Genomic DNA, 22,784 nt, shown 5'->3' on the forward strand with positions numbered 1-22,784 from the left:
GCCAACGTAGCTATTGAGCTGACAAAGGTCACACTGCACTGAGGGGCTAAGTGCTAGATAAAGAGTATGAAAAATCTGGGACGACCAAGGATAGGGCTCAGAATGGAGTACAGCCTGGCACAGGATTGAAGATCTGAGTGGAAGATAAAGGGGAAGTGAGAGACAGAAGAATGGCGATGGGGCATGGAAAACTTAACGAGAGAAGGAAGAAGAGAGATGGTAAAGTGGGATCCAGGTAAGATTAGAAAGGATGAAGAATGACACAGGTATGAGGAAGGAAAATGAACACTGAAGGGATGGAGACACCATAATGACAGGGAAGCAGTGTCCTGGGAAGTGGAGTTAACTTTCAGTACGTGGGCTTTCTTCTAGGAATATAAAGTAGGCCCATAATGAGCCCACAGGCAATGATAATGGATAACAAAATATAGTCTGTTATCAGCTAACCTTCAAGTCACCAACTCGGGTCCCCTGATACTGGTTTGAGGTCATTATCAAAAACAAACCTGATTTTTTAAAGTCTGTGGAGAAAATATTCCTTTTTTAAAGAAGTGCATCAGGCAGCCCCGTTGGCTCAGCGGTTTAGCGCCGCCTTCAGCCCAGGGCGTGATCCTGGAGACCCAGGATCGAGTCCCACGTTGGGCTCCCTGCATGGAGCCTGCTTCTCCCTCTGCCTGTGTCTCTGCCCCTCTGTGTGTGTGTGTGTGTCTCATGAATAAATAAATAAAATCTTTAAACAAACAAACAAATAAATAAATAAAGTGCATCATGCCTTCAATCAGGTGGGACCAGGCAAAAGGACTCTCCCCCTGGCTCCCTGTGATCCCTAGATGGACTGTACAGTCATACTATCCCTCTGAAATGTGAAAGCACTCTGAATCACCACTGTCAAGTCTTGAATGTCAAATCTGTGTGCATGGCCAGTTTGCTCATAATTTCATGTCTTAGATATTGTGTCTGGGACCTGATAAATTTGACATGAAATTTACTTCAGAAGAGATAATATGATAGTTTTAAGAGTATAAGCTTTGGAGTCAGATAACCAGAAAGTCCTCGACCACGGGCACTTATTGTCTACGTAACATAAATAATTATTGCTTTCCCCCAGCCTCTGCTTCCTTGGGTTAACATTACCTACCTAGGGGATCCCTGGGTGGCGCAGCGGTTTAGCGCCTGCCTTTGGCCCAGGGCGTGATCCTGGAGACCCAGGATCGAATCCCGCGTCGGGCTCCTGGTGCATGGAGCCTGCTTCTCCCTCTGCCTGTGTCTCTGCCTCTCTCTCTCTCTCTGTGACTATCATAAATAAATAAAAATTTTAAAAAAAGCAAAAAAAACAAAAAACAAAAAAAACAATACCTACCTAGCACCTCATTGTGAGGGTTGAGGACAATACAGGTAATGTATGCAGCTCACGGTATTCACCTATTAAAGATCAGCTGCCATTACTGTGTGTGATTTTGTACATTCGATGAAAGAACATACAAGGGGGAGCAGCAAGATGGCGGAGGAGTAGGGTCCCCAAGTCACCTGTTCCCACCAACTTACCTAGATAACTTTCAAATCATCCTGAAAACCTACGAATTCGACCTGAGATTTAAAGAGAGAACAGGTGGAACGCTACAGAGAGAAAGAGTTTGTCCTTCTAACAAGGTTGGAAGGTGGGAGAAAAAAAAGAACATATAAGATGTATTTTTATATTTTATATGAATCATATAAAAGCATATTAATAATCAACAAGGAATATATTCATAAACTTCTATAACATTAACCTTAAGGCTCTAAAAATAAAATAATTATTTGGGGAGCTAAATAATTAGGTGAAAACAGTTACACGTACATATATGAATACAATAAGAACTAAGTACAGAGTGAATAGTGATCATTTCTGGGTAATGGGATTAAATGTAATTTTTAATGCCTGCCTTTTATCTGTCATTTCCAAAATTTCTACAATCAAAATGATTATTTTAACTTTTTTTAAGATTTTATTTATTCATTCATGAGAGACACAGAGAGAGACAGAGAGAGGCAGAGACACAGGCAGAGGGAGAAGCAGGCTCTATGCAGGGAGCCCAACGTGGGACTCGATCCCAGGACTCCAGGATCATGACCTGGGCTGAAGGCAGCGCTAAACCGCTGAGGCACCCAGGCTGCCCGGATTTATTATTTTATAGTTATTCAGATATTTAATATGTTTAAATATATTATATTTATAGTAAATGTAGATATTTTACATATTGTATTATATATAAAACAATATTTAAAAGAAAATGTGATGTATATATTCAATGGAATATTACTCATCCATCGAAAAGAACGAAATCTTGCCATTTGTAACCATGTAGATGGAGCTACAGGATATTATGCAAAGGCGAAGGAGTCTCAGAGAAAGATAAATACCATATATTTCACTCATATGTGGAATTTAAGAAACAAAACAGATGATCACGGAGGAAGGGAGAAAAAAATAGAATAAGATGAAATCAGTGAGGGAGGCAAATTGTAAGAGACTCTTAATTCTAGGGAACAAACTGAGGGTCCCTGGAGGGGAGATGGAGGTGGGAGGATATGGTCACTGGGTAATGCACAGAAGGAGGGCAGGGATGTGATGAGCACTGGGTGTTACATGCAACTGATGAATCACTAAATTCTACCTCTGAAACTAGTAATACCTTATATGTTAATTAAGTTGAATTGAAATAAAAAATTAAAAATAACAATAATATTTAGATTATTCATTTTTAATCTGGGAAAAAGTGTTTAAGGCTAGCTCTTTTCAGTTTTCAGGCTATTGTCTCAAGCAGCACAGATAATTTTGTGGTTGTCTCTGTCCTTGGAAGGAAGAACGCTTTTAAGTTTTATAAGGTTGGGCTTTATCCCAACTCCATGACCAATGACACCTTTGAAGTATCTTTTTCTTTTGTATGGCAAGGAAAAGAAATGAACATGTCCAGTTTTTCATGCCTGCACAAAATGTTGAATTCAATCAAAACTGGTTATTTTAAAATAACCTCTTCAGATACAATTAGAGCCTTTCTAATCAAATCACGCTTTATTTTTTTTAAGATTTATTTATTTAAGAGAGAAAGCACGCAGAGGGGAAGTGCAGGGGGAGAGGGAGAGAGAGAATCTCAAACAGACTCCCCACGGACCACAGAGTCTGAAGCAGGGTTTGATCTCATGACTAGAGATCATGCCCTGAGCCAAAACCAAGAGTCAGACGCTTAACTGCCTGCAACCACCCAGGTGCCCCTCTAATTCAATCAGACTTTAAATTTTGATTTGTTTTCCAAGAGTGATTTTCCTTGTTCACAACATCTATGCAAACAGGTTAGGGTGGCTCCTATCCTATACAGGAAACAGCTCAAAGGACCTGGAAGGGATCCAAGATAATAGCTCATATGCTCAGGACATTCAGGGGACAAACACTCCTGTCTTGCCTGCTCCACTCCCCTCCAGGCAAGTGGATCTACCCTCAACGTGATCTGATTACTGGGCGTGGTCTTTGGACAGGACTCACTCCACATCTAGACTCTAGACCATCTCTAGACCACAGGACATTATGAGAGGTTACAGGCTGAGAGCAAATCTCAGCTGTTTGATCTCATAACAGATCATCACAAACAGAAGGAACTGAAGCCAAGTTAAGAGGAATTATTTTTCTCTTCTAAGAGTCAGGCTTGACATATACCAAACACCAACGAAAGTAAGACAACGTGCTGGGTACCGTGAGAGGAGTAAAACAAAACAAACAAAACGAGCAGAGTTGCTTTCAGACCATAACCTGTTCTGTTCTCTTAAATAATTTGTCCACTTAAATAATCTTTTAAGTGAAACAAAGTTATAGCCTGTCACATTAAAAAGTGAAGTGGTAAGATGAGGCTTATTATGCCCATGACATAGAACCAGCTCCATCTTACTAGCTGGTTCTCCACAATGAGAAAACCTCCAAAGAGCAGCAAACATTTTAAAGCTATTACCATTTAATGTCTGTCAAGGGAAAGTGATGGCTCTGAGCAAATATAAAGATCATTAACCCAAGACTTAACAACCATTCATTTATCTATAAATATTTCAGCCAACATTATTGAATTTCCACTTTGTGAAGACACAATGCCAAAAGAGGCATATAATTTAACAGAGGAAGAGGAATACGCATTAAAAATTTAAGAGCACAAACAACAGAGACATATAAATAAAACTGCCCATAATTATAGTAAACTCCTTCTTCCTAGTCCTAGTTTAATCCAATGTTTTGCAAAATGAGTTCTGTGAAATACTAGTCCAGTGAGAAGGTCTTAAGGGGAACAAAAAATGTCCTTGATCAAGTTAAAGAAATAGTTAAAAATCACAATGTGCTTAAGCATATTAAAGAATGAAAAGCCTAGAACAATGTCTAATATAACATTTCTCAAATTTATTTAATAACAGAAGCCTTCTTTGGTGTTACAATAATAACATCGATGATTATTAGTTTTATGTGCCAATTTGGCTAAGCTATTACTCAATTAAATGCTAGTCTTGATGTTGCTGTGAAGGTATTTTGTAATCTCATTAACATCTACAATTAGGTGACATTAAGCATAGGAGATTATTCTCTGTGATGTGGGTGGGCTTCATCCAATCAGTTGAAAAGCCTTATGAACAAAACCAAGGGTCCCCTGAGGACGAAATTCTACCTCAAGACTACAGTATCAGCTCCTGCCCAAGTTTCCAGATTGCCTGCCTGCCTGCCTGCCTGCATTTGGGATTTCAGGTTTAGCAGCCTCCAAATCCCATAAATCAATGCCTTCAAATAAATAAGTTTAATAGGTAAACAGGTAAATAAAATTTAACATTAATAATATTTAAATAAAAAAGTACCTGCGTGTGTGTGTGTGTGTGTGTGTGTGTGTGTTCACTGTTGGTTCTGTTTCTCTGGTAGATCTCTGACTAGTAAAACATCCCAAGAACTAAGGTTTCACATAACTTTCTTCACATAACACAGTGTATTCCCAACTTCTACAGCAGTAAAATCCTATCTCCAAAACATGACTGCAAACACCAGGAGCTGTGTGTCAGAACCCCACATAATTTAAGGGATATGATAAATACTGTTAGTTGCTGCTCAGCAGATTTCTTACCAGCATCCACACCCACACCCAAGTTGGAATGCTAAAGTCCTAAAAGTAGATCTTGATTGACATAAACCAAATATGGTAATCTCTTCCCCTTCATCACTGTGACTTATCCAGGTATGGTGGTAACACCACGCTTAAGTCATCCCCCGGGCTAACCTGACTGGTTCTGCTTATTTAATGATAGAAGGAAGTGAAGCGCCTACTGGACTGGATGATGATGACTGGTTGTCAACATCAGGACTAAAACTGCTGCTTTTTGTTACCATGAGGGAAGCTGGCAGGAGAACAAAGGCAATACATGTAGGAAGGAGAGCAAAGGTGAGAGAAATGCAGAGAAATAAATCTGGGTCCAAGTCAAACCACATGTAAAATCTGAACAATCTCTGTCCTTCATTAGTTGAGCCAATAAATCCATTGTTTAAGGCAATCTGAGTCAGGTTTCTTTTGGTGCTTCAATGTCTATTTGTTAAATTACACCTGCACCTAACAGCATCCTAACTAACGGAAGGGAGCATAGAAGAGGTAAGAGCTAGGAATATAAAAATACAGGAGGCGCTATGTGGGGAATACAGAGGAACTGGGAAGGACAGCAAAAGAGAGAAAAGAAGTCTGCTGAATGAATGAAGTCTGCTAGCCAACTGCTCTGAGTCTATGTAAGAATACGTGTGTAGATGAACCCTGAACATCACGGCTCCTTAAACATCTTAGGAACTTTGATGAAAGCTATGGTCTGTTGCCTCAGAAAAATGCTTAACACGGAAAAATCTAACTTGCAATTTCAGGAGCTTCATGTAGTACTAAAACCCAGAGGTCTATGGAGTGAAACTGGGAATCCCTAACTCTTCATCGTGGCAAGAAAAACCATCAACAGTGATGGCTCTTTATAAACAGCAACACAGAAAAAACTAAAAACATGGTTGGGCGGAACACAGGTCATACAAATTCCAATTATTTGTGAGAACCATTTACTCCTGGGATTGGTAACCGTCCTCAGGTGATTATGACAGACACGGACACCAGTTTTGTGGTAAGTTGTATTTACGTGAGTTAAACCTCCTATACGAATCCACAAATGCTTAGCATCGCACCGCACAGGAAGCACAGTCGTATCACTTTAAAAAGGGCAAGCGAAGGGCCCTGGGGGGCTCAGGGGGTTCAGCGGTGAAGGCAAACGAATGTCTGCCTTCAGCTCAGGTCATCCTGGGATGGAGCCCAGTGCCCCCCCTCCCGCCCAGGCTCCCTGCTCAGCGGGCGGTCTGCCCCCACCCCACCTCGCCCTCACCTTGTGCTCTCTCAAATAAATAAGTAAAACTAAAAAAAAAAAAAAAAAAAGGCAAGGGAAAATTTGTGATTAACAGATTCACAGGGAGTTCGGAGGTTTCATCAGTGAGATCAGTGAATCCGTTTGGGAGGTGGAACTGAACCGTCCCTTTAATGGAAGAATCAGGATAAGAACCAGATAGAAGGGGCCCAAGGAGAAGCTGTTTGAGAGGAATAAGGAAACAGCAGTGCTGACCCACGTCAGAGAAGGGGGGACCACGAAGAGCAGCAAAGATAGGGCATGAACTGCTATGAAGAGTGCAGCACTCCAGCCCAGGCTTAGATGTAGGCAGGTGAATGAAACAAGTAAGACACTCTCATAACTCTCCCTCTTACTGATAATAACAACTTCTGCCATTTCTAGCAACAGTAAGTAAAAATATTTTTCCTATCAGCTAAAAGAATTGAAAACCTAACTTGCCAGCCCCCCACAGTAGTCAGTCAGTAAAATTATTAGGGAAGGGAAAAAAGACAAGAATATTTACTCAATGCAAATCAGGTGTTATTAGCATTAATTAAAATTAAAAATAAATATCCAATATATCTTTCCTATGAATTTATTTTTGAGTCAATAGTGTCAATAAGATAATAGGCTTGGTCGCATAACATGCGGTGGCACAAAAACACCTCCATGCAATTTTCCCAGTTCTTAAGTACTACTAAATATTCGGATATGCTAAAAAAAAAAAATTCGGTTATGCTATTAATCAAGCCATCTGCTCAAACATTCCAATTCTCTGGAGTTAGGAAGAACAAATAAAGGTGATTTATTTTGTTATGGTTTTTCTTTTTTAAAATTAAAGTATAACTGACATATAATACCCTATTAATTCAGGGGTACATCAGAGTGATTTGATATTTCATACATTACAAAATGATGCTCACTATAAATCTAGTTACCATCTGTCCCCGTGCAAACCAGTTCTGGAGTGCTGAGGAAGATATATGCCCTCTCTGTGCTTCAATTTCTTCACCTGTACAAAGAAACACCAGACCGGTTGATTTCTAAGGTGGTATCCACTCTACATTCCTGCAAATCTAAGCCAAAACCTTATAAATGATGTAGATGTAGATCCAGGTAGATCCAGGCACAGGAAACAATCACAGGATCTTTGGTGTTTTCATAACTTAAGTGTTTGACATACTACGCCTATTTCTTTTTTTAAAGGCGAATTGCCATTTATTTTATTTTTTTAATTTTTATTTATTTATGATAGTCACACAGAGAGAGAGAGGCAGAGACACAGGCAGAGGGAGAGGGAGAAGCAGGCTCCATGCACCGGGAGCCCGACGCGGGACTCGATCCCGGGTCTCCAGGATCGCGCCCTGGGCCAAAGGCAGACGCCAAACCGCTGCGCCACCCAGGGATCCCCACTACGCCTATTTTTGAGCACAGGAGAGAACCATAACCTTTGCATCTCTCCTGTCCTCATTTCCAATATGCTTCACTGTCTAAGCACAAAATTCCAGGGACAGCTTCTTTTACCAGATCCAAAGTTTCTCACTGTCTTGCAAGATCTATAGTGGCAGTATATTGTTACAAGAATTTTGGAAAATTATTTGAGATGCTTTATTATTTTATGTATTAAGGATTTATTAAGTGATAAAATAATAGCTTACAAGTCTTCGTTACAGAACTATAAATAATATATGCAGACGCTATTCCCACCAGGAGATGGGGCTTAATCACACTCCTTCCCAAGAGTCCATTAGACTTAGTGACCTAGTTCCAAAGACTAGATAGAAAGGGAAAGGGATAAACAGTACCTGTAGAGTGGAGAAATCTGACAAACACCAGTAGTGAAAGTACTATCACCAGTGACATCATGCACCCCTTATACAATGGGACAAGGAAGCCACTTCACCTCTATGGTATTCTTTCCAAAAATGTATAATCACAGTTAATCATGTGGTAAAAAGACAGACAAATCCAGATTGAGGGGGGCATTCTACAGGATACCTGTCAACACTCCCCAGGATTGTCACGGTCATGAAAAGTAAGGAAAGACTGAGAAGCGGTGACTTATCAGAGAAGGCAGGAAAAACATAACAACTAAATCCAGTGTGGCTGTCTGGACTAGATCCTGGAAGAGAAAGAGGACATTAATGGAAAAAGCTGGTGAAATCTAAATAAAGTCTGGAGTTAAGAGGTTAAAAAAATTTATTATTCAAATAATAAAATGTATCATTGCACTATGTACACAGCTTTCTGTGTTTAATATAGCCATATAATTTACCTTTTAAAATTCCTTATAATAATCCTGTAAGAAAGGCACTACTATTTCATTCTACAGATGAAGGAAGCGAAGTTCATTACAATTTAAAACCTTCATTAACAATAGACATCTCATAGATACCAGACAATTCATACCAGCTACTAAAGAAATACATGATGAAACCAGAAGACAATCTTTACTTTACCATCTAGGTACCACATTAGAGAAATACATTTTTTTGGTATGACTAACAGTGACATCATTTAAATATAAGAAGTCTCTTCAATGTGCTGTTTTTCTTTATCAGTATACACACAGTACAGACTGCTTTAAAATCCTCCTTACTGTATACATTTTTTAATACCAGTAAGTGATTTCCAGGACTCTTTATTTCTGAATCACAGTTAAGCTGCAGTAATCCCAGGCCTGCTTATTTAACTTTCCAGGGAAGAATACATTATTCCGAATAAAAAATTAATGAATTCATGACAAAGAGTTGAAGTTAGTGCAAATAAGATCTCAAAGCTACAAAATGATTAATATTTTCTAATTTTAATGTCCTTCTTATAAGCAAAGCAGTGTAAGAATTATACAGAAAGACCCAGCTACAGTAACTATTTTAAATTACCCAATTATTCTTTTGTTTGCAGATATAAAAAACATTCTACCAAACGTTCTTTTCAGCATGTGAAATACCAAGGACACTCGTCAAGTATTTACTAAGATCTCTTGCTCTTGGATCTCCTCAGCTCACGTGAAGCTATGCAGTAAATGTCCACCATTTGAGGGTTGTGTGTTAGCTGCTCATTAACCTAAGAAACATGAACCTTATTCTGAGAATTTACAATTTACCATATGAAACTGACAGTAACTATCAGAGCAGGCAACCTAATGCTGAAGAAACACTGTAGAGGTTAATAAATTCAATATGACCACATGAAATGATGGTAAAGTGGCCCTCAATTAATCATAAGCATCACAGGTTTCTCAAGGAAATTGTATTTGGCGTAGCAGGTGAAAATGTGGTCCCAGACCTAGAAGAAGACCGGGTTCTCAGTCCTAGAGAGGTGTCCAAGTGGCTGTGCATTGTGCCAGGACGCTGATCCAAGTCCTGATGGAAACATATGATACTCAAGATGGGCCAAGTTTTATTTTTTAATAGCTGAGCTTCCAGCTGGCAACAAAAAAATCCTGTGCCAGCTGCTGAGGAAATAATGTGCTGGGAGCTGGCAGGCACTGGCCCCTGGAGAGCCAACAGGTATGGACACACAGGGGATGCCAAGGCGGAAGGGTCTAGATGGCAGAGGAAAGGAAGAGCATCACCACAGAACAAGTGTCCCAGCCCAAGGTCAGCAAGGCAGTGTGCTAGGAAGCCCTCTTGTATGTGTAAAAAGAGCAACTCCGAGTCCACTCCGCCATCCCAGATAAACCAAATGCAGGGGCTATAATCTCTGCAAAGTGAGTCTTTGGACTACATCTCCCGACACCTGGCAGAGAAACAACGGTGGGCCTTTGGGAAAGGAAAGGCACATCATTTTTCTCAAACCCTGTTTGCCATATTAGCATAGTTTAACCTAGCTTAGTTTTTGAGCCGAGGAAGCAAACTCGGAGATTATGACCAGTCAGACAGACATCAAAGTGGGGAAGAAGGACAAAGGCTGTCTTAGCTTCGGCGGCCAGAACAAAATCTCATAAAGTGGGTGGCTTCAACAAGGGCAAAGTATTTCCTCACACTTCTGGACGCTAGCAGCTTAAGATCAGGGGCTAGCACGACTGGCTTCTGCTAAGAGCGCTCTTCTGGATTTCAGACATCTGCCTCCTGCTGAGTCCTCGCATGGCAGAGACAGTATGGGCACAGATCCCATCAGGAAGGCCCCAGCCTCGTGACCTTGTCTGACTTGAATTATCGCCAATACCATCATGTTGGGAGTTGGGGCCTGAACCTAGCAACTTGGGGTGGGGGGTGGGGAGGATAGATATTCAGTCCATAACAAGGGTGGGAAGGACCCTGGCTCTGGTGGCACAATGGGACATGGAGAAATCAGGCAAGGACAGAGAGGCACCTGTGGGTTGAGGGGTAAATGGGCCCTGAAAACAAGAAGTGGACCAGGGTGAAGGGTGGCCTGCCCTCTGCCCTTCAGCCCTGTCTCTGCCTCTCCCTCCTACACAGCTTTTCTTTCACCAGACTCCCTGGCCGCTCTGGTCAAAACAGGGATGGAGACATACAAATTTTCCAGGATAATTAATTCAACAGTGCAAACAAATCATGAACATAAAGTTAATGACCCTACCTGGAAGTTATGTCCAGGAATTATTTTTATTTCTGATTAAAGCATGAGACACTTCAATAGATCATTTTAAAATAACAATCCCAAATAAAGAGAAACACAGGGAAGACTATTTACATTCTTATCTCCTTCACAATTATCTCCTTAGCTCTTCCTTCACCAGATGCATGTTACAGGACTGTGTTACAGGACATTGCTAATCGATTACACAGCCACAAACAAATCACAAGTCAAGCTTTTTTAAAAGGATGGTTCCTTTCAAAAACAAAACTGGAGGAGTGGGGAAAAGCCAGGAAGCATCCTTCCTGCGAAAAACCTTGTCCTAGATACCACAATCGTCGTCAGCATCTGTACAGTTCACTAATGGAAGCAAAAATGAGCAAATATAATACTAAATACATGTCTCTAACAAGAGATGAGGCATTTAAAAAGCACAGAAGGAGGATAGAAATTATCCAAGGATCTTCTGACACATTTACAAAGGCTTTGAAGCTTAGAGCCCTACTTTACTCCAAAACCTGCCCTGTCTCCTGAACACACAGTAAAGATCTCAGATAATCATTCAGAGAATTCAACTGGAAGACAACACAGATGCTCAGATGCCTGTGGCTGTCAGGGACCTTAGAGGTAAATGACCGAATCAGAAAGTCACACTATTCCATCACTCAGAGATGGGGCCCTTCAAGACAGTAGACTGACAAAAGACCAGAGCCCCTGAGTTTCAAGAGGACTTTCAACTACAGAAGCCCCTCTGGCACAACTCACTCACTCACCCAACAAATGTTTACTAAGTACTTACCATGTGCCAAGCATCGCACTAAGCGCTTAGGACACAGCAGTGAACAAGGGGTCAGAGGCCCAGCCCACAACAGTTCACACTGAAAAAGATATGGACGTAGTCATTGCATAAGTAACTTCCTTAACTTCCTGCTGGTTTAGCAGAGTTACAAAGGAAAAACATCTTGAAGAAAGGGAGAGATTTAAATCCTGTTTTTCTGCTGCTGTTCACCTAACTCTTTCAATATTTATGCATTCCTGTATTTATGTGCTCACTATTCCACAAACACTTATGAAGCACTCACAGGGGCAGGTAACAGTGGGGGAGAGCTGATGAAGAACTGGCTTAGTAATGGGAATAAAAGATGGATGAGATACAGGGTAAAGACCACAAAGCATTTACCTGTAAGACAATAAGCATATGAAGTGATAGGAGGGCAGGGAGGCAGCAAGCACCCCCTGCCTTGGGGGGAGGTCCTGTCCTGCAGGGAGCAGGAGGACAAGAGCATTTCAGGCCGAGAGAGTTTCATGGACAACACCACAGAGATACGAAGATCTCGGAGAGGTCCCTGAGGCTGCAGGAGCTTGAACAAGCCGCTTGAACACTCTGAACCTCTGAACCTCTGAACCTCAGGGTCCTGCTGGTGTGATCATCTCGTACTACCGAGATAACTGGCAAGGTACAGAAGCTGTACCACAAGCTCCAAACTGGTAATTAGGAAGAGAAGTGGTGGGGAGTGACCCCGGCAGGCAGGTTGGGGTCAGACTAACAAGGGCCCAGAAGCTAGCCTAAGGTTTTCCCCATATACAGATGCCTGTAGGAATCATTACCCCCTAAACTGTCACCTCACGTCCCTTCTGGTGAATGGCAGTAAGCTTTGTGCCAGCACCAGAGCTCAGGTGTGACATACGTGGTCTCACTTCACCGTCACAGCAACCTTGGGAGGATGTACTTCATTTCTTAAACAAGGCTAAGTGAAGCTCACTCAGTGTCACGCCTAAAGGGACAGGGCCACCAAGTAGCCATCTGCCCCTGCCTATTCCCTGCCCCAAGCACCCAGTTCACCTCTTGCCTTAGTCGGCAGTCCTCTTCACTCTCTCCACCGCTGTTCACAACAGCCTGCAGCCCCTGCCCCCGGAAGCAGCCGCCTTGGGCTGTGGCTCCCTGAGGACCCTGGGCTGCCACTCTGCTGCCCGCTCCTGGCTTGGGTCCCACCCCCCCGACTGCCCCCCCCGGGGGGTCTGCTCAGTCCTGATGGTTCATTTCCTCAGTATTTCCAGATCTGAAAGAACTGTGCTGGTTTGCCATAGATGATCCTGATACTTTCCTCAGCTTTCTATCTCACTGCCGCGTCATATGTCATACGTATACAGGAAAAGCTTTGTTTATTATGGTGTTAGTTTGTTTCTAGTTACAGGTGACACTCAGGAGAGCCTCTCTCACTGATTATTAGCTTCATGTTCTCATTGAGGGAAAAAGGAAAGGAAGGACCCAGAGTCCCATAGGAGCCACTAGAAATGTTTCCACTCACACAAGAAACCTTTAGAGGCCTATTATGATTGAGAACACTTTAGGCCAGGCTGTTTTATTGAATTACATATTGTGAATTTGGTCACATTTAATAATATAGACTCATTTTCTCAGCGGTTATCCTAACAGAGAGCTTTGAAAAAAAATATAAGATTCACTTGCATGAATAGGTAATAGGAAACTTACACCCTACCAAAGACCAAACTTACACGGACTAATCATCACACCTAAACAGCAACTCTATACGGCTGTCAGAGCACCAAATGAAAGGTTGTCACCTACTAACTTAAAAGAGTCACTAAGTAGCCCCCAGTACACGTGAGGCACACCGAGTAAAAAGTGCAATGATGGCTAAAATGCAAGCAAAGGACTATTAAACAGTCCATAAGGACTCGAAGTAAAGAGAAGTTGTTGAAATACTGCACTGTAGGTAGCAATAAATGTGATCACAATGAACAGATTTGTGATTGCCTACTCTTCTTTGTTCTGGTTTGTAATATTAGTCAGATTCTGTCTATAATCATGACATAAATCAAAGAAAGTGCACTTTTAACAAAGAAGGCTACTACAAACCAGTAGAGAAAACAGCTAAGACTCTATGTCATATCCATTACCTTCCTAGAAGATCATTCCGGTCAGAGGGTTGTTAAAGTCTAGCCTTTTTTATCTTTTAAGAACTATTTTGCATTTTTGCACTTGGTGAATTTTTCGACCGTATGACCCTGAAGCATGACTTACGAAGTGATGAAGCAATGACAACGCATTTGTTGACAGGGGTAAGCCCGGCATCCCGGCACTAAGGATCTCAACTCTGCAAGCACTGCCCACCAAACACTTCAGCTGCATAAAGCAGCAGTTGGCAAAATTCACCACAAAGCAGGTAGGTTGAAATTGAGATTCTTGCAAATGATATGAATTTGGGGTTCAACAATAAAGAAAAACAAAATTCATTCAGCCTTCTGCTTGACAGGCAGGCTGGATTTTTTTTCTCTTTTTTCTGTTTTCTGCTTTGTGACTTCTTTGGTTACAACTGCAGTAAGCTCTTATCAAACCCTTTTATCAGTCTTAAGAGCATAACAAGTGCATATATGTACCCACTTCCTCTGTCTGCACAAAGACACACCTTGCCACATGATTTTTTTGTGTGTCAGTTTTTATCTATGTATCTGCTTTAAAATCATTTTCAAAAAATAGAATGTGTTTTAAATATAGTAAAGAAACTTAGTTTCCACTTGTAACTACCATTCTTTGATCCAATAATCATCCAACTGAAACGTTTTTAAGAACATGCTCCAAAGTTATGCATATTCATGCACCTGCAGATGCAATACATGTGCTACTGAACCAATCTGTAATGTGTTTTTTAAAACATCCAAAAACAAAATTGAAAGCAAAAATTAGAAATATTTTTAAAAATAAATTCTCTAATACTCTCTTCAAGCATACCCTAGATATGGACATCCTACTTTAGTCAAAATGTCAGTAAATGCTTTAATTTAGCACTTAAGTCTATTCAATATAAACAAGAACAATTCTACTTTTTCAAAAGATTATCTAAACAGAGTCCCAATTTAAATTAGTCCATCTGAGCTATATGCATGGCATATAGAAGGATTATTCAACATGTGGCTAATATATCAGCCAACAGAAAAAATTAATTAAACTTTACTAGTTAGAGGTGAATCTCTTATCACTAGATTATTTAGCATATTATTTTTAAACTGTCACTTCAAATACAATAGAATGATCTGAAACCTATTTCATTATTAAATAAAAAATAAATTAACCTCCAAGAAATAATCTCTCAATATAAACACTGATTTTCAAAAACATAAATGATGAACAGAGCTAGCCAACTTGCTACACAGGTAAAAACCGTAACTGTTTCAGTTTCAACAGATGTAGAAAAAGGATGAGTATGCTTTAAAGCTTATGTCCACCTGAAAAACTGGTATCAGGTTAACATTTTCAAAATGAAAGGGAAATTCAAGGTGGTTTCTTGAATAAATGAAGTCTTGATATCATTTTAACCTGAAGTTCTCATGTAACTGAAGAGGGGTAGAATTTGAACTGACATTCTAGGCCAGAGTTTGGCAAACCACAGGCCAAGAGCCTAATTCGGCAGTCACTGGTTTTTTTATAGTCTGCAATCTAAAAATACTTTTTACAGTTTTTTAAAAATCAGATGAAGAAAAATGTTTTGTGACGTGAAAATTATTATATTCAAATTTCATGATCATAAATAAAATTTTATTGGAACACAGTCACGTGGACTTGTTTCTGTGTTGTCTATGGCTGTTTTCACTCAGCCATCACAGACCTGAATAGCCGCAGAGACCACAGGGCTCACGAAGCCTAAAATATTAAGTGTCTATTCCTTTACGGGCTCTTTACCAGGTCTAGGTAACTGATCTCAATTGCTTAAATTCTACTTCCCCTTTCTTATCTCATCATAGGCTGTGGGAGGTGTTTTTCTTCCTTTCCTTTCTTTCAATCCTTCTTTTCCCTTCTGCCCTCCTTCTCTTCCTTCCTTTTTAAAAAACAGGGTAAGTTCTCTCTTACTCACGCCCTGGTTTATGGGTTAATGGCAAATTCTGAGTCCCACAACATCAACCCAAGATGCAGCTGCTTCTACAGCCACTCTTTGCTCTCATAATGGTTACTTTACCTAGTTTTGGTTTTTAACTGGTAGAGACACAGTCTTTTTTTTTTTTTTTTTTTTTTACAGGCTCTCTTTGGCCTGACATCAACTCACCCTCCCAACCTTAAATGCCATGACAATGTTCATGTTTTATAAAGTTTGCAAAATAAAATGTGTATCCTCCATGTTTTTGCCTTTTCTTAGAATGTACTTTCTGCCAGTTTTTGCCTTTTCTTAAAATGTACTTTTTTTTTTTTTAGATTTATTTATTCATGAGAGACACACAGAGAGTGGCAGAGACACAGGCAGAGGGAGAAGCAGGCTCCCCCTAGGGAGCCCAATGTGGGACTCCATCCTGGACCCCAGGGGCACACCCAGGGCCAACGGCAGACATTCAACCAGTGAGCCACCCAGGCATCCCTAGAATGTACTTTCCACCTGCTATGTCCTTCAATAAAGCTCTACCTGTTAAAATTCTGCTGAATTTCAAGGTCCACCCCTCCCACGAAGACACCTCAATCCTGCCAATCAGAATTATCCATATTTAGATTGTGGTGACTGTCTGAGCTCTATATCATATTAGTTTTATGTATTATTTATCTCATATTAAATTTATTGTTGTAAAGTATACAGTGAACTACACAACTGGAAGTCAGTATACAGTGTTCTATCCATCATATTCCAGCTTCCTTGCCTGGTCACACAAGCTACCAACATACATCACCTAGTTCATAGGTACACAAAGGGTCAGACCTATAACAGAACTAAGGTGGCACAAAGACATTGAATTAAATAACAAAGAATCAAGAAATGAGACCATTATTCTCTTTTCAATTATTTTTCAGTTTTTCTGATTACATCACAAAAGAGATCCTCAATTTATGCTACTATGATTTTAACCCTGCTAATCTTTGATAATCTCCCTTTTTAAAAAAGAAGAGAACAATCCTCAGGCTTGGAGCCTTCTGCAAGAAAACATTCACAGCCCCCGTTTAACAAAAATGCTTTGTTTTTGCTGCAATTTATTTTTATAATTTCCTTCTGTTTCTGGCATAAATACAAAATAATGAAATTTAATTTCAAGGTAATGAAAATAAGTATTTTCAATAAATAACTTTAGGTTAACAAATGGAATACTTTAAACAAAAAAATATTAAGCAAATTATAGCACAGGTGGTATGCACATACGACAGAAATCTTAATGGCATTAACCTAGAAATGGAAGAAACATTTGGTTATAGCAGATACTCAACAAAGTTAAATGATTTCAATCCATCAACCTCCTTCTTGTTAACCTTCTACAAAACTAAAAGAAAATCATGTAAAAGACTAGCTTCAAGCTTCTGAAACAGTGGTTCTTAACAGGAAGGGGGAGGGAGTAACACACAACAATGTCTAGAGACATTTTAGGTTGTCACAACCTGGGGGTTTGGGGGAGCTGCTTCTGTCATCTAGTGGGTAGAGGCTAGGGATACTATTAGACACCCTACAGTGCCAGGAGAGCCCCTACAGAAAGAATTATCTGGCCCCCAAAGTCTGTGGTGCCACGATTAAGAAATCTTGCTCTAAAGGAAAAGAGAAAGCTCCACATGTAAGAGCTTTGCTCACTGTTAATAAATCACCCTCTGTCCAGAACTTCTTTCCCTATTTGCTCTTCACCATTGATATGATTACTGAGGACAATCTTCCACCCAAATCTTTCACTATTTTATACCATCCAGATACCCACTGCCCCCAGTTAGCAGTAAGAATTTTAAAATGGACTGTATTGAGGAGTCCATAATCTTTATGTGCTCACAGTATACTATCAATATTTAGATACAGCTTCCTAATTAAGCCATGGGAATTAAGAGATTTTTAGATGACCCATTATTAAAGAGGCGAAAAAAAAAGACTAATGTAGTTTGAGTAAAACCTCATTCTAGCTGCTATTGATTTCATGATTACACATAAAGTTACTCTTTCGCCTGATTTATATGATTTATTAACTCAAATATATTTTGCAGAATAAACCTTACCTTGAAATTTTAAAAATACAGTTTTTACTAAATATATTAGCTATGTTAGCTGTCCCAAAAGGGAGTCTAAGGAGAACTACTTATAAAGCTAGGCAAAACAAACAAACAAGAAACATTAACATAAAAAAATAACAACCAGTAGTTGAAAAGGCTACACTTGGCACTATAGTGTCAAATGCATTACTACAAATACAAATACATACATATATTCTGAGGGTAAAGTGTTTACAAGAATTCTTTGAAGCTATTTTGTGGTTAGTGTTTTGTTTCTCTTTCTTTCTTTTTTTTTTTTTTTTTTTTTGGTTGAGTAATGTTCTCTAGAACAATTTAGAAGCAAATTGCACCTGTGTCTTTTTTTTTTTTTTTTTCAAATTTGGAGTAATTTTTACCCTTGTAACAGTATTCAAACATAAAAAATAGTGTGTTCTTAAACTAGTGATCCTATCATAGTCATCACTTAATTTTAAGGTTCTTTACAATGAGTAGATTCCCTAACTTAACATTTACTATGTATTAGTATTAGTGGTTGGTATAGCTTGGAGGCATTTCATGCCTTTATGTTCAAGTTGATTTAATTCCTAATTCTGAGATGCCTGTGGCAAAATGATAGTGAAGGTGAAACTGAATCCTTTTCATTTCAGAGCCACAAAGCTCTCTGCCAACAGAAAAGCAGCATTATTTTCAACACCTAAAAGAGGTGACAGTTATCAGGACTCCCAGTGAAGAAAGAAAACCAGCACAAACGAGATTATGGTCGCACAAATTTTAGGGAGAAGATAAACAAGTCACCAGATTTCCCTTTCCCTGGGGTCATGCCCACTATGTCTGGCCCATTTCATTATCATTCACTCACTCTCCTTAAAATCATTTGATGAACACCTGCCCGGTACAGAGTACTGGGTGAGGCACTGAGCACATGACAGTGAACCAGCCACATCCACAGATTGCCTTCTGGGCGCTTACAGTCAGTGTTGAAGTATGTGGACCCGGGTGTCTACTCTCCCGCCTCCGATCCCACCATGCTCCTGAGCCAACTGCCTGAGAAAAGAACTGGAGGCCCAGAGAACAACAGAGGGACCAAACAGTTCCATTTTTAAGTCCCAGTCAGATCCCCAAATGAGCTTAAGATATTAAGTGCATATTAAGTGATATTAAGTGTGGGTGGCAGGAGATCCATAACCAGTAGTATATTCTGGATAAGCTGGGGGGTCCTAAAGGACAGTGTGGGGGAAAACCAAGGGTCTGAGAAGTACTGGCTGAAAATGGCTCAGGAAGGGGCTCGAACAAAGAGAGGGATGGGGAAGGAAGGATCTGGTTCCTCACCAGCCAAGGGCACTGGTTGGAGCCCTGCTGTTAGAAAATGCTGATTTTCAGGTTTCCTTACAGGAAGTACCTGCCGCCCATTACCCAGAGCCAGAGTGAAGTGTTACCAAGTGGAATGCACAAGTGTTCAGTCCTCTGAATTCGTCGCCTATACAGGGGAGGCGCTCCTGGCCGGGCCTCCTGTCCCTGTCAGCCATTTCAGAGTAGACTGCACCCAGCAGATCACGGGGAGACAGTAGTTTTTCCAAAATGTTTGGAAGGGAAACCCAGGGAGAACTCAGAGACAAAGACAGGAGAACTTTTCTCTACAGAGCTGTGCAAATGGAGACCACTCAGCATTACCAGTTGGTCTGCAAGGCATTTTTCAAAAGGGGTCTGCCTAATATTTTAATCTGGCCATAATATAGGTTTGTGGCCTAAAACAGCATTTTCATACTGAGTCACAATCCATTAGTGAGATCACGTGGATTCAGCAAATATTATAAATGAAGTAGAATAAAATCAAATGGCATTGAATAGGAAATATTAGAGTATATTGTTGGTAGTAAAAATAAACATTGTTTTATGAAACTTGTTTCCAATCTATACACCATAATTTCATGTTTCTATTTTATACACACCTAAGTCTCACTATCTAAATCTATTTGGTTCCTAAGCATTAATACATATAGCAAGGGATCGTATAAAACTTTGCTTTAATTCCACTGCCATATAAATGTACTCTTTTAAATTATGGATCAGGTTGGGGAGGGGGAGGTGGTGACTGCATTTCACTGGCCTAAAGAAACTATAGTAAGTAGAATGCAAATTAATAAGGAATTTGTACTAATTATCTTTCATTTGGTTTCCCTTAACTTTTGTGTATGGGAACCCATCTAATTTTGCATACATTCTTTCAGTCTCATACTGCAGAGAGAAACAAAAGCTGGGAAATAACTGAAAACAGGACGTGGGTTTGGATACACAAGGCCAAATCCCCACCACAGGACAGCCCAGGCCAAATTCTGTTCTCCTTGTGCCAAACCACTGGACAGAATCTGGATCAGAGGTAGGCTCTTTTCTCCCTTAGAAAAGCCTTTAAAATGCCAATTTCTCAAATTACTGGGCAAAGGACCAACTGCTCTCTAGGATAGGGAGCCCTGAATAGGATCACAGCCAATTCATATTCATAAGCGGAACTGAATTTGTTGGGGCATCACAGTTTTTGTAAACTTTTTGACGAACTCTATAAACAAAGCAGTATTTTCAAATGTGATTTTAGAAATATTAAATTAGGGGTAGCCCGTGTGGCTCAGCGGTTTAGCACCGCCTTCAGCCCAGGGCGTGATCCTGGAGACCCGGGATTGAGTCCCATGTTGGGCTCCCTTCATGGAGCCTGCTTCTCCCTCTGCCTAGGTCTCTGCCTCTCTCTCTCTCTCTCTCTCTCTCTCTCTCTCTGTCTCTCATGAATAAATAAATAAAATCTTTAAAAAAAAAAGAAAAAGAAAAATTAGTTTGTCTGATACCCTTTAAATAATCTTCCTCACCCCACTCCCACCCCTCAACCTCTCTATCCTTTATATATATATATTTATAATATATCCTTATATATATATGTAAAATAGAATAAAATAAAATAGGAGCTATCACATGGCCTTGGGCTACCTGTAAAACAGTGCTGCCAGCATCTGGCTTTCACTGAGCTCCCTAAAATTCCCAGACATACCCTCAGAGGTATTGCCCTAATAGTCACATGTCCAATCTTCTTTAATTCAGGAGTCACTAGCTTACAGGAGATAATTTTAACAGAGGAATTAACTCTCAAATTAACCTAATCTAGTGGGGATTGTCTCTACCCTGACACTGACCACAGGGGCACTCCACAACACCAAGGTCATCATTCCTTTAGCATCTTAATGACAACTGTGTTACTAGTAAATTAAATGTTTTGGCCTTAGAGTTACCAAGGCAGATTTGGCCCAAGGCTGAGAGCTAAGAGAGTAAAGACTTGAAACCCACTGACTGAGTCTCAACTTTATTCCTAGTGGAGGAGGAAAAGAGGACTTTTGTCAGTCAATACCTAAAATTATAATTCTGCATTCTCTGGTTATATAGATTCTTAGTAATTATATCTGTAATATTAGTTGCTTTATGTTTTAGGTTTATTTTGTTGAAAAAAAAATGACTGATCATAAAGGGACATTTCTCAGTCTCAGCCAAAAGAAGTAAGCATGCACCTCACCGATACTGCCATCTACAGAGAACTTACCTAATACAATCACTACTGAAAGCAGCAAAAGAATTTTTAGTTTTCTCAAAATATTTTAACTCTGTGATCTGCAAGGTAATGAAACAGCTAGATAGCAGAGTGAGAATCTTAGCCAATATATAACTGATGTATATTTGTCTTCCAAAAGGTATTGCAAAATATACCACAAATCTTTTTAAAAAAATAAACTTCAAATTCCTTAGGTTTTCCCTTCAAAGTCTACCATCCCACAGTTGTGTACAATTGGCAGTTTATTTTTTTCTAACCATTTTTCCATTGCTCAAATTAAAGAAATGTCTTCAGTTTCCTGCTGGCAAAGCTTATTCATAAAGTTAACATGTGCTAATGAGAAGTCCGAGTCAATTAGGCTTGTGGGGTAAATGTTACTCAGAAAGCAGTTAGATCTGGTGGTGGGACAGTCCCTTTAGCACCAGCAGGCACCTCCTCTACTAGGTGGCAGTTTCTAAAACACCAAGTAAACAATTGTAAGTAGATTATCTCTTTGATCAGAAATTTATACTGCTCCACTGAAGCTTACCATACAATTATAGTAAAGTTCCAACCTGAAAAGAGGAAGCACTTCATTTATTGCCAACCTACTAGCAAATGCAGACAATGGCACATCTTCAGATGAGCACTGAAAATTCTGATCAACGCAGTAGATTAATGTATACGCTATTCAATGCCCAAGTATTTTGGAACATTTTTTTTAAAGATTTATTTTTAAATAAAGAGGGAGAGGGAGAATCTCCAGCACATTCCCCACGGAGTGTGGAGCCCTTTGCTGAACTGGATCCCAGGATCTTAAGATCATAACCTCAGGAGAAATCAAGAGTTGAATGTTTAACCAACAAGGCCTTCAAGCACCCTGAAGTTTTACCTTTCTTACACACCTTCTATATCCATGAGTCACTAACAGCAGTGGCAAACTGGGGTAAATGGGGGTGGGGGGACACAGAACGTGAAGTGACCCTTACCCCTTCCCACCAAGTACCAACACCCATAATCCCGCACTGTGGTCTCCAGGGGCAATTTTTTTTTTAATTGGCTCTTAGCTAAACTCTTTCCAACGAAAAGAACAGAAAATGAAATTACAAAGTATTAAGTACAGATGCTTCAGCTTGTCAACACTTGAAATTACATTTTCAGATTCCCTCCCATAAAGGGCCTGGATCTAAAACAAGTGTTGAACAGAATTCTCCTTACCTGCCAATAACAGAAAGGAAAGAAGGAAAAAGGAAAAAGGGAAAGAAAAAATATTATTTTCTATGGATAAAAACATGAGGACGTATGGCACCATCC

The 22,784-nt window shown here is 39.9% G+C and overlaps 1 protein-coding gene across 5 annotated transcripts in view; it reads right to left on the reverse strand.

Moving 5' to 3' along the window:
• The window catches only part of CAMK4 (calcium/calmodulin dependent protein kinase IV), a 214,252-nt gene that overhangs the window by 171,173 nt on the left and 20,295 nt on the right, over positions 1–22,784 (reverse strand). Inside the window, exon 1 of one of the 5 annotated variants that reach the window (XM_072787993.1) lies at positions 11,744–11,772. The exons of the other annotated variants lie outside the window; for them this stretch is intronic. Within the exon in view, the coding sequence (XP_072644094.1) occupies positions 11,744–11,757 (14 nt within the window). The 5' untranslated portion in view covers positions 11,758–11,772. Of the gene's footprint in view, positions 1–11,743; positions 11,773–22,784 lie in introns of those variants that run through there. 5 annotated transcript variants of the gene reach the window in all.

Source organism: Canis lupus, chromosome 2 (assembly GCF_048164855.1).
Source record: "Canis lupus baileyi chromosome 2, mCanLup2.hap1, whole genome shotgun sequence".
In the NCBI taxonomy this organism is placed as follows: domain Eukaryota; kingdom Metazoa; phylum Chordata; class Mammalia; order Carnivora; family Canidae; genus Canis; species Canis lupus.